The sequence below is a fragment of the Molossus molossus genome, unplaced genomic scaffold, assembly GCF_014108415.1.
Source record: "Molossus molossus isolate mMolMol1 unplaced genomic scaffold, mMolMol1.p scaffold_m16_p_16, whole genome shotgun sequence".
NCBI lineage: Eukaryota > Metazoa > Chordata > Mammalia > Chiroptera > Molossidae > Molossus > Molossus molossus.
The window spans coordinates 67346224-67369912 of NW_023425351.1; the positions used below are offsets into that span (position 1 = coordinate 67346224).

Consider the following 23689-nt stretch of genomic DNA (forward strand, 5'->3'; position numbering starts at 1 on the left):
AAGGCAAAGGAAGGCAGACCACAGACTGGTTTTTTTTACTCTGGACTTTCGGTTTACATAGCAATTTTTACACAATAGCTACATTATTAATAATTTCCCCTACTTTCTCTCCCTGGGTAGAATTTGATAATTTACATGTTTATTTAACCTTTTTATTTTGAAAAACTTACGACTCCCCAAATTGCTAAAATAGTACAGAGAGGTCCCTTCTCGGCATCAACCAGCCTCTCTCAATAGTAATATCCGACATGTGCCATCCATCTATCATCAATCATCTATATCTCCATCAGCTATCAATCATCTCTCTATCAATCAATCATCTATCTATCTTCTACCTACCTACCCACATTACCAAATTCCAGACGTCGACACTGGCACACTGCGGTCTGGCTCAGACCTCACCTGACTGCCCGCAGCTTCCGCGTGCACACATTTCCGGTACGGTTTCGTGTGTAGTGCTACAACATTGTCCCTCGTGCACAGACCAGTACAACCACCACCACAATCAAGACAGAGAACTGGTCCATCAACACTGAGAAACTCCCTGGGTCAGCCCTTTGTGGTCACTCGCTGGCCCCCTTCTGCACCTCCTGCCAATCACCGATCTATTCTCCAGCTCCGTAGCTTTAGATGACCTTGACTCTAATCTGGAAAATACACAAGGCAAGGTGATCTTGTTAAAAGTTTCACTCTTTTATGAAACTTCTTGTTTTCATTTTAAGAGGTCAAAAGCTACGTGGGTAGCCCTGGCCGGTGTGGCTCAGTGATCCTGTTCCTGCCCCAGCACCTGGGTTCCCTCCCGGCAGAGGCCCCGCCCCTACCTGGCTCTCCCAGAGGAGAGGGGACCAGAGGGCAGTGAGGATGTGGGCTGACGGGCCAGACGGGAACTGGCGAGTCTGTAACTCGTCCCTAGGAGTGTGCGCCAGCACCAAGTGAGAGCTAGCAAATTACAGAGTTGTACAGGACATATGATTAAATGTATTTGGGGGGAAAAACATGCAGAAAGTGAACCAGAAAGATAAATCCCCAATATCAATGGGCAGGGGGAATATAAAAGAGAAACTGCAATTTTCTCTTTGTAGTCAAAAATTTCCCCATTAGGCACATGTTCTTTTATGGTAAGAAAAAACACATAAATGAAATCACCTGCAGGGGCTATCAATACCCTACAGTCACCGTGTGAGACTCCAGGGAGTTCACACGGTCCCCACTGGGTGACAGGCCGTGTCCTCAGCTGAGCAGCAGGCAGAGAGGGCACCTTTCCTGTTCTCCTGGTGAAGAATCCATGCCTCTCAGGCAACATCGACCCCCCGGTGGCAGGGCTGCTTCACAAAGCCTCTGACCTGACACCAGTGGGTCTCCAGGGCACGGTATTTCCTAATAACAACAACAGGTTGTACGTCCTTTCACTGTGTTGACATTTGCACAGACAATGCCACATGACTGATTGACTTCTAGGGTCTCCATGAAGTCCCACCGCAACGCAGAAACAGAGACTGTTATTTCTTTTTACAGATAAGTTAGCTGGGGCCCTATAGAAGTGAAATGATTTGCCTAAGGCTATCAAGCTAGTAAGTTGGGAGCTGGGATCCTGGGTCTGGTAAGACCCAAACCCACATTCCTCCCTCCACCTACATCCCATTGTCTATGACAAGGTAGAAAATGACGAGGCCAAACAACTTTCTGCAAACGCCACTTTCTAGGATGTGCGGAGGAGAGGCCGAGGGAACAGCAGGCACTGGACCTGATGTGCTGTGCTGACCCAGGGGCTACAGCCACAGCTAAACCCTCTCGTGGCCCCCAGACACCGTCCGCGTCCAGGCAGAAGCTGGTTGACCCGACCAGCCTCCGCCCCATCGGTGCTCACCCCGACACCTGTGCCACTCTTGGGGTTCCTCTCATTGGTCGTCACCATACCCACAGTCAGCAAAGGCACGGAGAAAAGAGACATGTCACCATGGCGACCGAGAGTCACCGTCACTTAGCGGGGCGAGTCTCTCAGGACCCGCCCTCCAGGAACCCCGCAACAGGGCCTTGCAGAACCCCTGCTGACAAGCAGCACAGCAGCGAACACTCCCTCCCGCCCGGACAGTCCGCCAAAGACAGAGAGCCAGACCCGACCCCGAAATCTACCTTTCATTTTCCTCCATAAAAATAAGTAATGTTTTAATATAAACTATTAAAATACCCTTTATAAGCAGAATCTTAGTTAGAAAATGGAACACAATAGACACTTGCTATTTCCTGGTTGAACTGAGGATATAATTAGAAAGTCTCAGAAACATGAAAGTACCTTTAAAAACATCGTACTTTCGAAATTTCAACTGTGCTCACTACTGCTCAGCAGTTCCAGCCTTCACTGGCCTGAGGAAATACAATTTGGGGGAATCTTCCAAGAAATACTGGTTCCCACGGGCGTATTCCAGAGCTTCGACCAGGTGGGGGTGCTCCCCCAAACCCTCGGCCTGGGACTGTAGGTACTGCAAGCGGACCCAGAAACCCCTCCCTCCTTGGGGGTCCTGGTTCCTCAGCACCCTCTGCTCCCAGGCGTGGCCCCATCCATCTCCCTGGTGGGCGCCCCCTTTCCTGGCCAAACACAGAAGGGAAGCAGCAAGCTGCTGACTGTTGTCAGGTTGTCCAAACTGCTGGGTCTGACGTTTTATTCAACCAGAATGGCGTTCCCTTAGTAACCAACGACAGAGTAAATGGGTTCTCCCACCCGCCCCTCAAGGGGATGCCACGCTGTCTTCGACGAGAAAACGTTGGATTTTAGATTTTTAATGAAAGGAATTGGCTCGTCTAGCCCTTTCCTGTGGCCTTCCCTAGAGCTGTACTCCTTGAAGAGCTGATGCGGGAGGCAGCGGCTGCAGCTCGGGGACGTTCGGGGGACACAACCCCACAGCGGGAGGACAGAGGCAGGTCAAGGACGCAGAGACAATGCCTGGCTCACGTCCACTTACTAACGGTGCGCCCGAGCAAACCCCACGATCTCTCTGTGCCTCAGCTTCCTTGTCCCCGAGGACCACTGTGACCTGTTGAATAAGTTCACACATGCGCACACGGCCAGGTCAGGACAGTGTTCAGTAAACGTGAACTGCCTCTGTGGCGCGGCGAGCAAATGCATTAATAGATAAGCTAATGCATTAATAGATAAGCTAATGCATTATTAGACAAGCTAATGCATTATTAGACAAGCTAATGCGGATGATGACGGGGATCTGGGTGGCCGCTGGCCTGCGTGGACGGCACACACCGGGGGGAGAGCAGAAACAACTGGTCCAGGATACGTGGACATGCCAACTCCTGATTCAAGCCCAATACACCTGGTCTCCTGGAAACTAAAGGTTAGCGAGAGATCCCTGCGAAAACAGCGCCCTCTCCGGCGAGCCTGGACCCGTTACTGCCAGAGCGAAGTGTGCGAGTCTGGCTTCCTTTCTTCCCACCAGCAAGGGGCAGGTGAAGCCCAGAGGAAGGAGAAACGAGACACCTCCCTTCTAAACGAGAGATTTAAATTCTCTAAGATTTACGGAAATAGCGTGGATTTATCAAAAAAAACCCAAACTGCAGGAATCTATACATCCTAAGGTCAAAAGGACCCACTGAGAGTTTTGAAAATAGGACATATTGCTATCTTCAACCCTCGTTTTCTGTAAGAGGGATCGTCACTGAGTAAGAGGAAGTCAATGGCATAAACCACCAACCAGAATTAAACTGTCAGAAAGATAGACACACACACACACACACACACACACACACACACACATATATATATCCAGTATAATAGGGAAAATATTCTGACTGGGCAAATACGCGGGTTAATACTAGAGAAAGTTTTCGTTTTTCCAGGAGGGACGCCAGCCATCTGCATCAGGCACATTTGTGACAGGTTCGTGCCTGAGGCCACAAAGCCTACCTGATATCTGAGTAACTGACCCAACGTGAGTGTGAGTTTGGCACCTGGAAGGAGGTCAAGGTTCAGTAGTGAGAGGCGGGGAGGGAAAGAGATGAAAATAGCCCCCCATCTTCAGGAAAAGGTGGAGGAAAGTACTGTGGCACTTTCCTTGGGCACCCACCCTTCAGCCTCCCTTTGCTCCTGTCTCTTGGCACTTCGGGGAAGCGAGATGATTAGGTGAGCTCACAGACTGGACCTTCTCAGTACGGACACGGTGTGAGTCTAGGGGAGGACGGTGGGCACACCTGAGGGTGCCGAGACAATTCTGCCGGCAAACAGGGCCCCCACCCCCACCTCCGTGTCTGGCCCCTCGGGTCAGCACCTCCAGGGTGCCCCAGTTTTAGGGATGCTTGTCATCTACTTCTCTAACCCTGGATTCCCTGAATCTTGAAACCTTTTTTCTTGGTAGCAGGTTAAAAGCATGTGGGAAGCGGGGAGAGGTTAACTATTTGTGAGTCAGGCATCGAAACGCACGGTCATCTTCACACAAGACGGGGCATGGATGTCTGACCCAGAAACCGTTGTTGCTCTTGCAACTAATTAAAAGGCAAAAGTTGCTCAAAGCCATCTAAACCAGAAACAAAACAATGGAAGAATGTGGAAAGGAATTTAGGCTAACCTGTTTCTCTCAGACTCATTAAACCTACCCAGCTATCAGCTGGGTCAGGAATACAAATTCTAGGGATTTCAGTGGCATTTTTCTTTACACAGGACTCCATACCTTTACCTAAAAAGCTGTTTGGCTGTAATTTAAAAAAAAAAACAACAAAACACTTGGGAAGTGGCTTACCAGATTTTTCAGCAGCGTGGACAGTTCCTTTGTAAGGGTAGAAAATTTGACAAAAGCGGTGCCAAGATCTGGGTTGTCGCGACTTAAAAAATTACTCCCGAACTTATCCAGGACTTGCGCATAGTTTTCTTCATTTTGCACATGATCTAAAACAGAAGAAGAAAGAGGCGTCTGAGCTATTGTTAGCAGCAATCCCGAGTGATCTGGAACATCGACCGATCACTAGAAACTCTGGAAAGCGAAGAGAAGCATCATCTATTATTGACCGGACACGTCCAGAACGTGGGGAGCAGGACGCTGAGTGTTCTCACTGCGAGAGGAGCTTCCCCTTTCTCCATCACAGCGTCTGGCTCACTGAAGCCCAGTTCATCCACCGACTCCCACAGGTTGAGGGCGTCAAATAACCATCACATTTTCAAGCAATTAAGAAACTGACGATCGGGAAATAAGGAGCACGTTCTCCTTAGGTAATCGATGGCAGAATGCAGAATAAACCTCACGTGCTCTGCCATCTCTTTCTCTGCGACTCACGTTCCTTTCCTTCCATTCTTTCTAAGCCCCGGTCTGAGGAGTAGTGCTGGTGAATGATGGGAACCCACAGAGAGGCACACCGCGCAGCCCGAGGAAATGTACGAAGAGGTGATGGGCAGCACCTTCACGGCAAGCATTTCGGATGTCCGTGCTCACCTCTCCCCCTCTCTCCTCCTCTGTTGTGGGGCACAGGGAAGCGTGAATTTATACAGGGACCCACAGGAGATGTATGATGTTTACTGAATGAATGAACAAATATGTAGCTAACAGAATCCTATCTTTAAAAGCTTAAATCAACACCTTTTGCTTTATAAAGCCTGCTCTAACTTGGCAGTGATTCGTCCTTGCCCATAACTCTCTGCGCCTCCTCTGCAACCTTTTCCACCACGTTGCAGCACATCTGCGCAAGCGTGGCTCTTTCCCAGCCACCGGACCACGAGGCCAGGGATGGCCTGCAGCCCACCTCTGCGTCCCCACCCAGTGAGCACCACGGTGCTGTTCCCAGCGAGCCAGGCTCAGGAAGCATCAGCTGACTTGGATTTGTTGATTTCCTTTTCAGGAATTAATTTTTTTTTTCCATTCCTCACCTGAGGATATTTTTCTGTTTATCACCAGATAGAGTGGGAGGGAGGGAGAGAGACAGAGAGAAACACTGATGTGATAGAGCCACATCGAATGGTTGCCTTCCGTGTCACATGACCCAACCAGGGCCGGGGACAAACCGCAACCAAGGTACGTGCCCTTGACCGGAATCGAACCTGCGACTCATTGGTCTGCGGGCTGATACTCTAACTGCTGAGCCAAACCAGCCAGGGCCCTTTTCAGGAATTAAAACGCATTCCCTTCTAAAGCTTCCCAGGTTGTCCAATAATGAGATGAAGTTTTAAGATACTTCACCCTCAGAAACACTCTCAGTCACTGCGTGGGAGCAGCGGGCTCGCGAGGACCAGAACACGCTCTGCACTGGGGAGGCGGCCCCGTACCACAGAGGACCGAGCGGCAGGGCCGTCCAGGAAAGGGAACGAGGCCCAGCAGCCTCCTGCTCATCACCACATTCAAGTTCATGATGCCCACAGTGGGTGTCAGCATTTCAGGCTGAGATAGTAAAACAGAGAAGACACAGCTTGATTACTGCCCCTGTTCACTCCGAGGAGCACAACAGAAAGGCCACATCAGCGGGGCACACAGGACGCCCGTGTCTTGTCTCCCTCTGACGCTGTGGCTACTCGGACACCTCTGCCAGGGGCCAGAGCGGCTCCCTCCGCACGGAGACCCCCACAGAGGCCAGCAGGAGGGGTCAGCTGCCTGCACGCCAGCTGCTCCCAAGACAAGGGTCTCGGTGTAAACGAAACATAAGTATCAGGTTTTTGGTTTGTTTGCTTGAAATGATAAAATATTTCAAATGACAGATATAAAAACCTTTAACAGAATACCCATGTGCCCTCCAACCAGTTAGGAAAGAAGGTATTAGAGAATGCTTCCCCCGCCCGCCCCTGTCCCTGCACCCAACCAACCTCTCCCCTTCCTCCCTAGACGCAGCCATCGTCCTGAACGCGGAGCTTCAGGCAGGGTTCGAGAGAATGATGAGAAGCCCTCAGTCTGGCAGGCACAATGGCCTCATCAAAAAGCAGAGGGACTTGGCTGCGGCAGAGAAGGCCACGGGAAGGAGCTTCGGCATTTGCTGCGAACGCTCTGACCCGAGCGCTTTCAGGGTGGTAGGGAACCTTCGCCAGGACGCGGCCAGGGAAGCACCGCACTTCCTGCGCGGATGGAACAGAAAATGCGATCTGAGCGAGGCAGACGGTGGGGGTGGCACCGAACTGCGGGCCAGGTCGGGGCCTGTATGTTCTGCTCATTTCACAACTGAATAACCAGTCAGTCTCTCTCTCTCTCTCTCTCTATATATATATATATACATATATACACACACACACACATATATGTGTGTATATAATATATAATATATGTAAAAATCACATATGTATACACATATGTATTCAAAATTTCCCAGTGCAAACACACATTTTAAAATATAAGAGCTAATTCAGTGAGCTATACCTTGAAATAACACTGATAATCCTATTGAGGGTAGAAATAATGGGAATTATGTGTAAGTTGCTTAGGATAGTGCCTGGCGTGTGGCATGACCACTGCCCCAAATAGCAGACGTCATGCCCTCCACACCCATGATTACAGAAAGAAGGATTTAATAAATAGTGTAGCAACTTATGCCTCACATTTTAAGTGTTTGTTTCACAGACCGCATTGTAAGTGTAAGGATGACCACTGACTACAAAGACGATACATATACACACGCGCGCGCGAGCCCCTTTGTACAGGGTAGGGGTTTGCCAAGCAGGTTTTCAACAGGCACAGGATGGGAGGGCAGGGACCAAGGATTCCGGTGGAGGCCAGAGCGGGGGAGGGATGACAGAGCACAGCAAGTAATGTGAACGGAATGTAAATTTGAGGGCTTGGGACAGAAGAGGAAACCAAGGGCGTTGGGGGGGGGGGGTGCTGTCAGGGGCATGGCTGAGGCTGCACAATGCGGCAGGAAGCGGCCTGATCCGCTAGGACATTTCAGAGAGCAGGACAACGCTCTGTGCGAAGATCTTGACAACACCCGACTGCTAGGAGACTTTTGGGAGGCTGGTGAAGGGAGGGCTGGGAGAAACTGGGTGAGCACAGAGAAGGGCTAAAGAATAGGGGAACAGAGAAAGCTGATCCATCTATCATGGAGATCGATGCTTCCCAAATATGTATACGGAATGTCTGGCATTCATGGTCTTGTTGCAGAAGGTAAGATAATTCTAAGAGCTGGGGGACTCCTTCCTTTCAGTTTTGGAAAAAGAACAAAATAACATTGTCTAACGAACCAAACCAGAAAGGACCATGAAATCAGGACTTCAGTTGCTGGCACTGCTCTGGAGGGAGGACTAACACACACTGACCACGTGATTGTTCCAGGCAGGTGGAAAGGGCCCTTCCACGTCCCCACACTCAACCCACATCAGCACCTGAGCAGTGATTCACTCTCCAGCAGTGACAGAGGTAACAGCGAGTCTGCTGAGCAGCTAGTCTGTGCCAGTCCCTACACGCAGCACTGACCTACGTTACTCCAGCCACTCTTACTAACAAGTGGTAAGTGCTGTCATCATCACCACTGTTAGAGACACGCACACGTACATGCACACGCACATGCACACGCCCCAGGCCATGCAGCTCATCCAGGGGAATTTAGGCTCAGGCCTCTGCGCTCTCAGAGCTGGGGACTCTCCCCCATATCCTAAGTGGGACAGACCTAGGTCCAAGCTCCAGGCCTACCCCGGGGTGGAACGTTGGTCGAGTCACTTCGCCTCTGCCAACCCCATCGTCCCCTGCTATGACGGACCTCGCAATGGTCTTGACCTCACAGGGGTATTGTGGGGATTAAGCAGGATACTGCACGGCACACCGTGAGCTCAGCAAACGTTTACGATGACAAGGACAGCGACGACGATGACGTCACCGGGCTGCCAGCCGGAAGGGCGGTGGCAGGGCCCCGACAGGGCGCCCACGAGGCACTGAGCTCACACTCCTCAGGCTGCAACGGCACGTGCCCTGGGAGCACACGGAACCCAGTGTTCTCCACGTGCCGATCAGCCCTGCAGCGAGGCCCCTCAGAACCTCCAGAACCACAGCCGTTGTTACACAGGCCTGGCTGAGGGGTGTCTGCCTGGTTGTCACCCTGGGTTAAGTCTGACCACACAGGGAAACAATCGCACAACTTCCAACCGGCCTGTCAACCCACCTTTGATTGTCCGTCACCAAAATCCGGACTGCCATGGATTAGCGCTGCCTGTGTAGGGTCCCACCACCGAGCATCCTGAACCCCTCGGGGCGTGGTTTTACAGGTAAGAAAGTGAAACTCAACGGTGAGTCCTGATTAGAACTTAGCTTCATTTGATTCCACCCCCCCCCCACACCTTTTTTTTAAATCCTCACCCAAGGATATTTTTCTATTTGTCTTCAGATAGAGTGAGAGGGAGAGAAAGGGAAAACATTGATGCTGAGAGGGACACATGAACTGGCTGCCTCCCGCGTGACCCCAACCAGGGCCGGGATGAACCTTGACCGAGGTACGTGCCCTTGACCGGAATTGAACCTGTGACTTGTTGGTCCGTGGGCTGACACTCTACCACTGAGCTGAACCGGCCAGGGCCCAAACCTCATTTTTGCTACTGTTTCAATATCAAATATAAGTGCAACCTCCTGGGCACACTTGTCATTCATTCTCCTCAGGGCCTTTTACAGCGCCCATTTCCGGCACCCCCCGACCTGCCGCGCGCCCAGTTCCCGGCGCCCCCGACCTGCCGCGCGCCCAGTTCCCGGCGCCCCCGACCTGCCGCGCGCCCAGTTCCTGGTGCCCCTGACCTGCCGTGTGCCCAGTTCCCGGCGCCCCCGACCTGCCGCGCGCCCAGTTCCCGGTGCCCCCCGACCTGCCGTGTGCCCAGTTCCCGGTGCTGGGCTGGGTACACAGTTAGTGCTCAGTAAAATGCTCACTGCACTTAGCAGAGTCTCTTAGAACAAGTCTTCTTCCTTTCTTCAAAAAATATTTAGTGTTGGCCCTGCGCCAGGCATATAAACTACAATGAGCTATAACTGCAATAGTAAAGCCATGTAATACAAGTCATAAATTATAGTGCTGGCCTAGGGCGGTAAGTGATAAATTCTTTTATACTGTCCTATACATACTTTGTAGTACTAATTGAACGTTTAAAATTCTAATTGCATTTGTTTATAAAATTACAAAAATAATTCATTTAATTCATATAATTCATATATTACTAAGATGCGGAAAGACACAGATGATTTCCCTTGCCCTTCTCCAATCCTATCTCCTTGAAATAAACAAAGCTGATAAATATGAGTGTATCTCGGCAAAACTTTCTGTAGGCTTAAAATACACACACACACACACACACACACACACACTCTCTTAAGGGGCTTCTCCCCTTTTCTCACTGAAAAAAGAAACCCTACGAACAGATGGGATATTATCACAAGACTGCATGGCTTGCTTTTTTCCTAGGGAATCAAGATGAAATTCAGTACACTTAAACTAATGAATTATTTTAACTGTGATTATATTCCATAATAAACTCTACTACAACTTATATAACTAAGCACCTCCTGAGAGACTTCCAGTTTTTGCCACCAAAAACACAGGGCTGCAACACACATTCCCCACACAAGGTCTCCCCTGCGGCGACACAGGCCTGAACACAGGCGTTCAGGAAAGCGGAGCTGCAGAGGGACAGGGCGTGCCTGGCGGATCCTCGTTACCATGGCCACGCTCCTTCCGAAGAGGCTGGCTGCAGCCATAACATCCCCGACGGCAAGACAAACATGAAGGCGTCTGTTTCTCTACGACCAGCAGAGATGCCACGTGTACGTGAGAGACTGGAGTGTAGTTGGCCTGAGCACCCTTTCCTGTCTAACTGTCCACTCGGGTCTCCTTTCCTCGGTCACGACCTCGGCCTGGCGTTCCGTCGCTTGTCCCTTCCTGCCCACGCGGCAGAACGCTGCCTCTGCACGAGGACGGCACTCTTTCACAGCATGTGTGGCAATACTTTCTCCCATCTGTCTTCTGACGTTGTTTATGTTGTTCTCTGCCATATAGAACTTCTGAGACTTCACATAAATATACCAACCTTGACTCAAAACACCTGGGTCTCCTGCCTTCTTTTTTCTTCCCCCCTCACCCGAGGACATTTCCATTTTTTGTTCAGGTAGAGTAAGAAGAGAGAGAGAAACATCGACGTGAAAGGGACACATCGAGTGGCTGCCACCCGCACGACCAACCAGGGCCGGGGACAAACTGCAACCGAGGTATATGCCCTTAGCGGGAATCGAACCCAGGTCTCTCTGGACCGCAGGCCGACGCTCTAACCACTGAGCAAAACTGGCCAGGGCTCTCCTGCCTTCTTTATGCTCCTGAATCTTCTAATGTTCAGGGTTGTTTAAAAAAGCGTAACGTTAAGTCTTCAATCCAATGCAATGTATTTCCTTACATTGCATGAGGGAGGGTTCTGACATTATTTAAAGGATGTTCCTAAACATTCTAATATTTACTTTTATTCTCTTTTGAATATTTAAATACTTAGTCCATCAGCAGTGAATTATTTGTACGGCATGAGGAAGAGTTCCAGCTTGACCTTCTCGCCTCTGTGAAAATACACCGCTTATCGAACATGGCCTGTTCCAGGCACCTGTCCAATACCTGATGGATGAATACACAGCACAACCTGGACACAGCACGTTAGGTTTCAAGAGACAGTAGCTGAGCAGCTCTTGAAGAATACATCGCTGGTTAACAGGAACGTGGGTATGGCACAGTCCTGGCAAGAGGTGACAGCATACCACAGAGCCACCATAAGGGACCCAGGGGCAAGCTAGTGTCTGCAGAGTGGGCAGAGACGCAGAGACGGGCTGAGGTCCTCCCAGAGCTCACTGTCGTCGATGGAGAACTAGGCAGACAGCGGTGCTGGAGGCGCTGCAGTCCAGCCCGGTCAGGGCGGACCTCAGATCCGTTCGGCAACACCAATCTGTTTAAAACGAGCAACAGCCCTGGCCGGTTTGGCTCAGCAGTTAAAGCGTCGGCCTGCGGTCCAGAGAGACCCGGGTTCGGTTCCCGCTAGGGGCACGAGCCTCGGTTGCAGTTTGTCCCCGGCCCTGGTTGGGCTGTGCAGCTGGCAGCCACTCGATGTGTCCCTTTCACATCGATGTTTCTCTCTCTCTCTCTCCCCTACTCTATCTGAACAAAATATCAAAAAGTGTCCTCGGGTGAGGATAGAAAAAAAAAGTAAAACGAGCAACAGCCATCCCACGACTCTGAAAACACCTGTTCTAACCTTACAGCCACCATGTCCGTGGAGGCCGAGGGCTGGACGTGGAGTCCAAACAGAGCCTTGTGCAGACATGGCGCTCACTCGTTTGGATACGACATTTCCGGGACGAAGAGCGAGTTACTTCGCCTGCCGGGCCGTGGGTCCTCATCTGCCCCCCACCTCTCACTGCACAGATCTCGCCAAGATGAGGCGACATCGCAGGAAGAGTGAAGTCCGCTGTGTCCTTTTCATTCGCCTTTCTCCACGCCCCTGGTGCGGTCCTCTAACTTTTCAAGGTCATTTTGAAATCAGGTTTGTTCTTTCAGGATGCTAGCCCAGCCTCCGCCAGAAGCTGCCCGACACCCCCAGGGTGTTTGTCATCGGAAGCTCAGCATGCACTCCCCTTTCTGCAGAAACCGACAACCCAGGAACTCACAGAAGCCCATGGGAGGCCCGCAGAGCCCCGCAGGGCTGCGCCTCAGCGTCTGAGCGGCGCGGGACTTGCCCCACAGCACTGGAGACGCTCCCTCATCTGGCTCCACCACTCGGGCTCCCTGACGGCCAGGGAAAAGACACCACACGTGGGTTTGCCAGCGGTTCTCTGCGCAATGTTCATGCTTCGTTCATGCTTCGAGACCTGGCCCCCCAGAGAAGCTGGACGAGGAAACAGCCAGTTCCTAGCCTGCGCCAGCTCCCGCAGTACGACTGCCCACCACACAGTGGAGCCACGCTGGCTTTCAAATAGGTGTCATTTGTCCGGCTGGTGTGTCAGTGGTTGAGTGTCAGCCCAGGCACCAAGAGGTCGCCGGTTCGATTCCCCGTCAGGGCACATGCCCAGGTTGTGGGCCCGATCCCCAGTGGGTGGCGTGCGGGGGGCGGCCTGTCAATGTTCTCTCTCATGGATGTTTCTCTCTCTCTCTCTCCCTCTCCCTTCCTCTCTCTCTAAAATTCAATAAAAGAAAAAAATTGTTTTTAAATAAATAGGTGTCATTTAAAAAATCACTCTATTTTTTTTTTTTTTTTGTAAATTCATAAGGTTTCACCAAGCACTTACACTGGGATACAAAGGTTATTTAAGTCATTAGGTTTGTGGCCTTGGGTATATGCCTTAGTCCTTTTCAGCCCTAGCTTCTTGGTTTACAAATCGTGTGTAAAAAATTAAAGATAAAACAAAGCCCAGTGGGTTCTGGCTCCGGTAGGTGACAGCCTAGAACAGGCTCTCGGACACCTCCGGCCGTGCCCTCCAGACTATGCTGGCTCAGCCACACCTGTCAGCAAAACCTTCTAAACCACACATTTCCATCAAAGCTTATTTATTTAACCACTTACTTACATATTAGTACTATATAGACTACATGCATAGATTACGTACTAACACACTACCTGCATCAATCAATGGTTCTGATCTAGTTTCAGGTGAATAACATTAAGACTTCAAACCTTAGAAACAACACAGATACACCGAACGGCTTGGGGAATTTCCCCTTGATCCACGCAGTCCGGAGAATTTAGTTTTTTGTTTTGAAAATGGCCTCATACACAGCAGCGACAGTAAGAGAAAGAGACAAATTCCCAAAGCCACGTTCCCACGAAAGGACTTTCATGGCAATAACTTGTTTTTCTAATAAAATGTCTGCTCTTACACTGTTTACTAGTTAATACTGCTATAGCGTATGTGTAACAATCAGGGACATATTGTAAGAGTGAGACCCTCCACCCTTCACCATCTGCATTACCCAAGGGTTGGTCATCTCAGACCAGAAATACAGAAACGCTCCTTAAGTCTTTAGAGAACATCAGATGGGTTTTGTGTCACTTAAACACTGTGAGAAAACAAGATCATGAAAACACACTGGGAAACAGATACCAGGGTTCAGCCTCTTGTGGCTTCTTGGATGGGGCCAGACTGCCTTGGACAGACAGTGCGGACTCCACGGAGCACGCCTCATGGAAAATCTGCAGCTCCAGATGTGAGCCGCTGCTTGCTCAGCTGGCTCTTCTTTGAGAATTAAATGTCACAGTGCTGCCCACCCGAGCTGACCAAAATCCCGGGTGTGTTCTTTCAGTGACGGCAGAAGCCCCGCCAGGTTCCACCAGTGGGTGAGACCGGAGTTTATCCCCCACGCCCAAGCCCTCCCATGGATTACACTGCTGGGAAGTTATATCTGATCAATCGTTCATGAAGAGTCACGATTCGTGAAAACTTCACAGCCATTCACGGAGAGCTTCTCCGGGACCCATCCAGCCAACAAGGAGCAATGTGTCCACTGCTGAGCACCCGCCACGTGCCGGGGAGAAGACGGGGCAGTGCCCGTCAGCAGCCAAGACGGAATCCGCTGGGCACTCGTTTCTCCGCTCACTAGGTGCGCACCTGCACGTTAGTCTGGTTCTTTAAGCTTCAGCCTCACCATCTACAAGGTAGGGATGATAGAGGACCACCTCACAGGTGGGATGATGGAGGAGCACCTCACAGGGGAGATGATGGAGGACCACCTCACAGGTGGGGATGATGGAGGACCACCTCACAGGTGGGATGATGGAGGACCACCTCACAGGTGGGATGATGGAGGACCACCTCACAGGTGGGGATGATGGAGGACCACCTCACAGGTGGGGCGGTGGAGGACCACCTCACAGGGGGGATGATGGAGGACCACCTCACAGGTGGGATGATGGAGGAGCACCTCACAGGTGGGGTTGATGGGGGACGACCTCACAGGTGGGATGATGGAGGAGCACCTCACAGGGGGGATGATGGAGGAGCACCTCACAGGGGGGATGATGGAGGAGCACCTCACAGGTGGGGATGATGGAGGAGCACCTCACAGGTGGGGATGATGGAGGAGCACCTCACAGGTGGGATGGTGGAGGAGCACCTCACAGGTGGGGCGGTGGAGGACCACCTCACAGGTGGGATGATGGAGGACCAACTCACAGGTGGGGTTGATGGGGGACCAACTCACAGGTGGGATGATGGAGGAGCACCTCACAGGTGGGGATGATGGAGGAGCACCTCACAGGGGGGATGATGGAGGAGCACCTCACAGGGGGGATGATGGAGGAGCACCTCACAGGTGGAGATGATGGAGGAGCACCTCACAGGTGGGGTTGATGGAGGACCACCTCACAGGTGGGGCCGATGGAGGACCACCTCACAGGTGGGATGGTGGAGGAGCACCTCACAGGTGGGGCCGATGGAGGACCACCTCACAGGTGGGATGGTGGAGGAGCACCTCACAGGTGGGGCCGATGGAGGACCACCTCACAGGTGGGGCCGATGGAGGAGCACCTCACAGGTGGGATGGTGGAGGACCACCTCACAGGTGGGGATGATGGAGGAGCACCTCACAGGTGGGGCCGATGGAGGGCCACCTTACAGGTGGGGCCGATGGAGGAGCACCTCACAGGTGGGATGGTGGAGGACCACCTCACAGGTGGGGCGGTGGAGGACCACCTCACAGGTGGGGTTGGTGGGGGACGACCTCACAGGTGGGGATGATGGAGGAGCACCTCACAGGTGGGGTTGATGGAGGACCACCTCACAGGTGGGGCCGATGGAGGACCACCTCACAGGTGGGATGGTGGAGGAGCACCTCACAGGTGGGGCCGATGGAGGACCACCTCACAGGTGGGATGGTGGAGGAGCACCTCACAGGTGGGGCCGATGGAGGACCACCTTACAGGTGGGGCCGATGGAGGAGCACCTCACAGGTGGGATGGTGGAGGACCACCTCACAGGTGGGATGGTGGAGGAGCACCTCACAGGTGGGGCGGTGGAGGACCACCTCACAGGTGGGATGGTGGAGGAGCACCTCACAGGTGGGATGATGGAGGACCACCTCACAGGTGGGGGCAAGCAGGACCACCTCAGGCTTGTCAGGCTTAGCTCAGCGAAGCACCAACACCCAGCCAACGCCAGGTGCCCCGAGAAGTACTCCTCGGAGCCCTCGACTCAAGCTACATCAGACCCCTCTGGTCATCTCCCCCTGAACCCTGGAGGCTTTCCGGCAGAGCACTTCCCAGTTCCTCATACAAGACTGGTTTGATGACCTGTCAACATCTCCCTCCCACGGGAATGTAAAATTCAGGGGGCAGGGATTCAGTCTGCCGGCCGCACACAGCCACATCCAGAACAGGAGCATGCCGCAGGTGCTCAGGGACACCTGCTGAACACACTGATACACTACGCTGACAAACACAGAGGACAGAGACGAAAGACACAGGACCTCCCCCTCAGAGCTGACAGGCCAGAGCACAGCTCTCCACTCCCGCTGCACGTTCGAACATGGAAGAGGAATTCCCTTTAACCCCAATACCTGGGCCCTACTGTGGAACACTCCAGGGTGTGGGCCTGAGGGGTCCCTGCCTTTGTGTTTGCTGAGTTTTCGGGTGACTCTAAAGAACAGCCAGGGCCGAGACTTTCTGGTCTAACGAAGAGAGACTTTACGACACAACGGGAGACACACTCCCTAGGCGGCAGCAGGCTGTCCTGTGACGGTGGAAACGTCCCGTCCCGTGTGGCAGCCGGTCCTGCAGAGCTAGGCTCGGCTGACTACTGAGCACAAAAGGTGGCTACTGAGACTGAGGCCCTGAATTTTACATTTTGATTTTAACAGATTAAATTTAAAAAGCTGTTTGTGACGAGAAGTACTTTATTAGCTGGCACAGGCCTAGCGTGTAGGACACAAGAACTAAGCCAGCAGAGGGTGGGGTGGGGCAGTCACAGCTCACTCAGCTGTGGCCAACCAGGAGGGGATGGCACCCAAACTGCACAGAGCCCTTGCACTCTCCCCTCACACCTGTCCTGGGCCATCCTCGCCCTCCTGCCAAGGTCAGGACAGATGTGACCAGGGAACCCGTAAAGCACAAGGTGAAGCACCTGCCGAGAGCAAACAGCCGGTGTGAGCTGCTGGAGGATGCGGTCGTGGTGGCAAAGGGAGGAAGTGTGTCTTGAGCAAGGACACTTGGAAGAGGAGTCACATGGAGCCCCAAGCAGTCAACAGGGCAGCTGGCAGAGCCTGGAGCAGGAACGTAACAATATGGAGCAGTGACACCTACTCCTGAGCAGGAACGGCTCGGTAGGCTCTCCAGGACCTGCCTCAGCCTGGCCCGCTGCTACCTGCACAGAGGGACAGACCGTGCACGGCTCCAGCGGCCCCGCCCGGCCCCAGGCGGTCAGCACCCACCCTGCGCAGGCGTCCTAGAGGCCTGAACCACGACCTCACTCTGCCTGGACAGTGTTCGGCAAGTTAGTCATTATCTTCTCACTTCACGGGGAAGCAATGAGACTCACGGGAGTGAAATCATTTTCTTGACTTGAACAAGTGGTGGCGAAGCAAGGATTCAGCTCTGGGCCACACTACCAGAATTTACAAAGGCTGTATAGTCTTCCGTGATATCATACACTATTGTTTACTGAGCACATCCCCATTTGTTTTTCCAAATCATAACCAATGCTTCAATGAACCTACTCGTATACAAATTTTAAATACACTTAGCAGCGCATAAATACCTACATACATGTGAAAAGGTATATAAATCCTAAGGTCAGCGTTGGATAAATTACCAAAGAGTGGACATAACCATGTAAGCATCCCCGAATCAAGAAAGAGAACAGCCCTGGCCGGTTTGGCTCAGCGGTGAGAGCGTCGGCCTGAGGACAAGAGTCTCAGGTTCGATTCTGGCCAAGGGCATGTACCTTGGCTGCAGTTCCATCCCCGGCCCTGCTCGGGGCTGTGCAGGAGGCAACTAGTCAACGTGTGTCTCTCTCACATGGTGTCTCTCTCGATGTTTCTTTCTCTCTCTCCCCCCTCCCCCTTCCTCCAGCACTATCTGAAGATAAATGGGGAAAAAGAAAAGATCCTCAGGTGAGGATTAAAACAAAGAGAACAAGAACAGCACCTCCGAAGCCCCCCCCCCCCCCAGGTCTTCACGCCCTCTCCTCCCCACACAGCTAGTACCTAGCAAGGGCCAACCACTGGGGAGTTCATCACAATGAAGCGGAGACAAGGTTGTAAATTGGGTGTATCATTTAGGTCAAAACTTAAAACAACACTTGGTCAGCTGGTCCTGCAGAGCTAACGAGACAACTGTCATTTATCTACCTTAATTAGAAGTTAGTGTTTTATTGGATATAAAGAAATTAGAGAGAGGTATCAAGGAACCAGGTATTACGCGTGTTGACAAGTAAGATTACAGAGTGTCAGAGGCCGAGGGGCTTCAAAGAAGGCCCGAGACTGGGAGGGCCGCTCGGTGCGGCTCGGTGCAGGGCCGCAGGGCCGCAGGGCCGCAGGGCCGCAGGGAAGCTGAGCGTCGCGTTCTGCCTAATTCAGCATTCTTCCCGACAATAGCATTTTACGGCAATTATGAATATGAATATAAATAAAATATAAAATTTATATAAAATATAAATGGATGGCACTTAACTGAACTCCCACACGGTGGTAGGCTCTTTGCAGGTATGAGCCCATTAAAGCCCTTGAACCACCTTGTAACATACCACGATCCCCATTTTACAGGGGAGAAAATGGATGTTCAAAAAAGTGAAGTAACCTTATGGGCAGGGCTAACATGCTAAACTCCATCTGCCACCCACCCCCAGCCAGTGCCCTTTCCATTGGATCCTGCTGCCTTCCCCTCGGGCTCTGTGCCCTTACAGACAACTGATTTCGCAAGAGACCTGCAATCATGGTAACAAAAGATGTGAGGCAGAGACAAGCCTCTCCTTCCCTGGGGTGAGGGAACCTACCATTTCTTGTGGTTCCCCATTGTTTATCTTAATTTGGTTACTTCTTCTTATCCACTGACTGTACTTTTGTCTCCAAGGTGACAGGGTCACTGGCCCAAAACAAAAACATGGAGTTACCTGGCAGGCCCTCCTCGAAAGGAGAAGCTGGAAGGACCGCTCTGGTCTCCACCCAGCGGTGTTGCCCCTCCCCTCTCTGAGTTACGCTGATTCTCAAGTGCAGACGGGCGTACTCCAGAAAGAAACCAGCTTCAAGCACGTCACTGAGGCCACTGAATTATAGCTTGTCCGACTGCACAGAGATTTTAAATATCTCATATGTGGCAAAATCACCTATGATTCTACTACGTATTTAACAAGATGTTTCATCTTTTCAATTGCAGCTGACATTCAATATTATGTTAGTTGCAAGTGGACAGCATCGTGGTTAGACATTTATGTAACTTATGAGGTGATCTTCCATCTACCAAGTTTTTAAATGTATGATAAAACCCACTGCAACCAATGTTTTCTTTTTATTTTGGAAACAGTAACAGGTAGAGTGACAGAAGAGACAGAGGAAAATGGGATTTCTTTGACCTACTGATTTTCCCATTTGGATCAAGTCTTCTAGAACCTCCGCTTCTCACCAACAGCAGAGAGAACGGCAGACACTGAACACAGTTCGTGTTCTCTGCTGGGTGGCCGCCTTACCTTGCCCAGAGTTATAGATCGCTTTCACAGACTTCTTCACCTTCTGCAGAGCTGTCCTATCTTGGTCGAGCGCCTGGAAGAGAAAAACAGGGGGAAAGATGTTAAAAAACTTGGTAAGTGCAGAAATAAAAACTCACTGGCGAGTGCGTTTGGCTTGCCGAGGGCCGCAGCAGCAGCAGCAAACCGACATCTCTATCTCCAATGAAGCGTTCCAGAGAGCGCCAGCATCTGAGTAGTTAGGCTTCTGGTTAAAGGCAGAGTCTCTCCACAAAGTTGTTCCATCCTTAGCCATGTCCAGGGGAGAACATACAAGACACCTGAGAAATCACAGGCTGCGCCTCGTTCTCCAGGAGAATTTCCTTTTTTGTTTTTTCTTTATTGATTTTAGAGAGAGGAAGGGAGAGGGAGAGATAGAAACATTGATGAGAGAGAACATCGACTGGCCACCTCCTGCATGCCCCCCACTGGGGATCGGGCCCACAACCTGGGCATGTGCTCTGACTGGGAATTGAACTTGAGACCTCTTGGTGCAGGGTCGACCCCTGAGCCACACCGGCCGGGCCTCTCCAGGAGAAATTTTCAACCCAGGAAGAGAAAGGCAAGCTTAACGAAGGAATGGCACGGACCCAGGGAATAAAACACATCTTATCTATCACCTAATGGCAAGGTCAGCCAGACGGAAAATACTCGGGGGGTTGTTAACAAGTAAGAGTGCCCGGAAGAGCTTTTCACAACACTTTTAAACTTGAGGATCTCTTTTTAGTGCTAAAAAAATTTTAAGACATAATGCCGATTGTATTTTAAAATTCTATTTACTAAAACAGCACAGCACGGAAAACGCTACCGTGGTGCTGGTAACGCCTGCAAGTGATTTCTCATGTGACAAATCGAGACATCAGTCCACCCGAGTCGTACGTGAGGGGCGGGCTGTCACCGCCGCTCTCGCTCCAGGTGATAAACACACGATTGCGTTCATCCGCTTGTGAAATCCATCAAACTGTGCACTTAGGGTGTCAGGATATGTTCTGTTTCCATAACACGCATTACATTTCAAAAGCAAGTTTTAAAAAGCTTGTATTCAATACAGATATACATAAGGTGCCCCTCTCTGCTTCCCCAGTAAGATGCAGAACCCACAGGCTGCGAAGCCCTGGATGGTGCGTCGAGATGAGGGGGCACGAGGGGTAACAGCAGTGATAATAAAGTGACACACAGAATTTAAACAGAGTAAACGTGCACTCACGACCACCCCACCATCTAAACCTCAACACTGCAGATGAGAGAACTGAAGCTGCAGAGGGTAAGTACTTCTCTCCCGGAAGGTCACACACGAGCTGAAAGGGGTTAGTACAACGGCGTCGGCCCTCTGTCCTCCTCCTTGCTCCTGGAACACGGGCTTCCCCCCTGTGGGCAGGGGGTGCACCTGGGTGCCGCCCTTGCTTTGGCTCCTGCTCTCTGGACACCAAGGGCTGGCTAGGTGGGCACCAGGTCTGTGCTGGGCTCAAGGTCCTTCCTCGGACCTCTGGGCCTGGGAACAGAGATCATAATGGGCAGTCCCTTTCTGGCGAGATGGGCTGGGGACCAGCCGTGTCATGTTTCCAGATGTGTAAGAGAACCTGACCAGACAGAAGAACACGACAAGAGGGGAGAGGGTCCTGGTGGCGCCAGAATCCTTGCTCCCGGCCGGCCCCACGGTACATGTCGCTGCTATAACCTTCCTGCACACTGCGTGCCAGAGACAGTGAACACCTTCGGTCCCAGCTGGCTGCAGTGGGGATGCTACCGTTTGTAACCCCAAGAACTACAGTTCACGAGCACGCACCACCCTTCTACACCCTTCCGTAGACCTGCCGAGCTGATGAGATACTCATGCTTTCGGTGCCTTCTCTGCACAAAACCCGGGCAGCAGCACCTCCACTCCGAGGCAAGGAACTGTGGTGGGGCTTCGAGGGATGCTTGGAGGGAGGGAGGAGAGAGTGAAGATTAACCGTCTTGCCAAAGTCACAGAGCACGACTGTGCTAAAGTCACATTTCACACTAATGACCAAGTCCCACATCCAACAAGATGCTGGGCTAAAAATCAGTTTCAGGCTGCAAGTCTAACACTGTCTCCAACATGCCCGTCACTCACGCCACCCCTGCAATTCCGTCACAGCCCCTGTCCTACTGTACCTCTATTTAACCATCGTTTCTCTGTAAATTCATTCCCATCCTTTTTATGTCAATACACTGTAAAGGGCTAGCGTAAAAGGATAACCAGGACCAATTACCATTCACAGAAGATACCCTAATAATTACTATGTATCTCTACCTATATAAAATACTCATCGGTTTACACCTCAAGTCCTCTGGCAGAACACCAGGGATCCTGCGTACTGTGTTTAAGGAAACAGTGTTTCACGAGACAGCTTCAGGGAAGAGACAAAGTCTGAGTTATTTCAGAGACCTGAGATTTGTACTGGAGAGGAATGAGAGATGATAATGCCTGTTTTCACAAACGCTTAGTATGAACAGGAAGGGTGCTGAGACTGGCCGAGGTTATCTCAGTTCTCACAAAAGCCTCTAAAACAATTCACGTTTCAGGTGAGGAAAGAGTCTTAGAAGTCTACCTTGCCCGGTGTGGCAGAGCTGGTGTTGACAGCTGACTCTGGGTCCTACCCACAACCCAGTCCTGCGGCCACTGACATCACACCCAGTGGAGTCTCGTCTGAAGGGGGACTACCACCAGCCTGCAGAGAGGAGTCGGTTAAAAAACTACAAGACACTGAGGTTGCCAGGAGTGTGTCAGGGAAAGAGATGCACATGTGCAAGTAAGCGCGATTTAACAGATGTAAAGGACATTTAAAAGTTAACCCTAGCAATCACCATTTATTTTTTATAGACCCTTTATTGCCCTTTTTCCCCTGATGAGAAACCCTGGGCCTCAGAGAAGTAACGCAGCTTGGCAGGTGTCACACGCCGTCAGAGATGAAGACCCTGCTCTGCTGTTTCAGCCGCGCACTCATCTGTTCTGGAAGGAGAGCTGGTGTTTCCCCTGGGTCTTACTTTCCTCGGTTATTTTCCAGAAAGGAAAAAAGATCTGCTTCTGGAAGAGAAGAGCCAGCAGTTCAGCTCCGGTTTAAGGGGAGTTCATGAGGGCATCACTGCCCACCACACTGGCTGACCCCGAATCGGCGACGGGCTGTGGAAGATTTCAGGGTGAATCCTAGGAGACCAGCTAGTGCCCCACCCCCGGGAAGTCTCAGAATTTATGCTGAATTTTTACCAACTCATTTGTAAACTATAGGGTGTCAAGTTCGCAAATGTACTTTTAAAGGTTATTAAACACATCCTCGTTTGACAGCCCCAGTCAGTTAAGTCCGGGTGACACGTCTCCTTTTACACTCTGGTATTTGCCCACTGGCAAAAGGAAGCCAAGAAAAATGCACTTGTAAGAGCTCTGTGTTTAAGAGTGCCCAGGGACACTGTCGTTCACTCTAACAGGACTCCCTCCAGAAACAGCACAGGTCTCACTGTGCAGCAAAGCGCCACTCCCTCAACTGCCAGGCTGCGGCACCTGCAGTGACACCCTTCCAGGGGTCCCCTCTGAGAAGCACACTCAGAGGGGAGGGTGACCAGAGCTAGCGGGTCTGGAGAGCCTGCTCTGGGCAAGACTCTCTGGTAGCCTCCTCCGGTCGGGGGGCAGCCAATTGAGGTTTCTCCCTCTCCCCCCCTCCCTTCCTCTCTCTCTAAAATCAGTTTTTAAAAAAAGGTCAGATGTCTCCATGTCAAGACTGGAAGTGCTCTTCTAGGGTAATGCCCTTCTTCTTTAGTCATGAAGAGAACGTGACGTGGCTGTACTGCAAGGTTCTAAATAGGGACCGACATCTCGCCTGCCTTCCAGGGATGCTGAGCACTCCGTGTACTAATGGACCGGGAAGAGCAGGTGCTCCAAACCTGCTGTCATCACCGTCTGAAGAGCTTCTAAGACAAGGGCTCCTGAAATGCTTGAAGCAGTCACAGCACACAGCTTTGAACAAGTACTCCTACTAGCAAAGTGATTCCTTCAGTGAAAAGCATTTTTTCACTTACTTGAAAGAAAGGGAGTGTTTCTATTTTACTACATTATA

General features: G+C 51.4%; 1 protein-coding gene across 9 annotated transcripts in view; it reads right to left on the reverse strand.

Moving 5' to 3' along the window:
• The window catches only part of ASAP1 (ArfGAP with SH3 domain, ankyrin repeat and PH domain 1), a 234359-nt gene that overhangs the window by 84737 nt on the left and 125933 nt on the right, over positions 1 to 23689 (reverse strand). For all 9 annotated transcript variants that reach the window (XM_036263734.1, XM_036263729.1, XM_036263727.1 and 6 more), the window contains 2 exons: positions 19581 to 19653; positions 4743 to 4888 (listed from right to left, as the gene is read on the reverse strand). In XM_036263734.1, coding sequence (XP_036119627.1) covers positions 4743 to 4888; positions 19581 to 19653 — 219 coding nt within the window. The remainder of the gene's footprint in view (positions 1 to 4742; positions 4889 to 19580; positions 19654 to 23689) is intronic.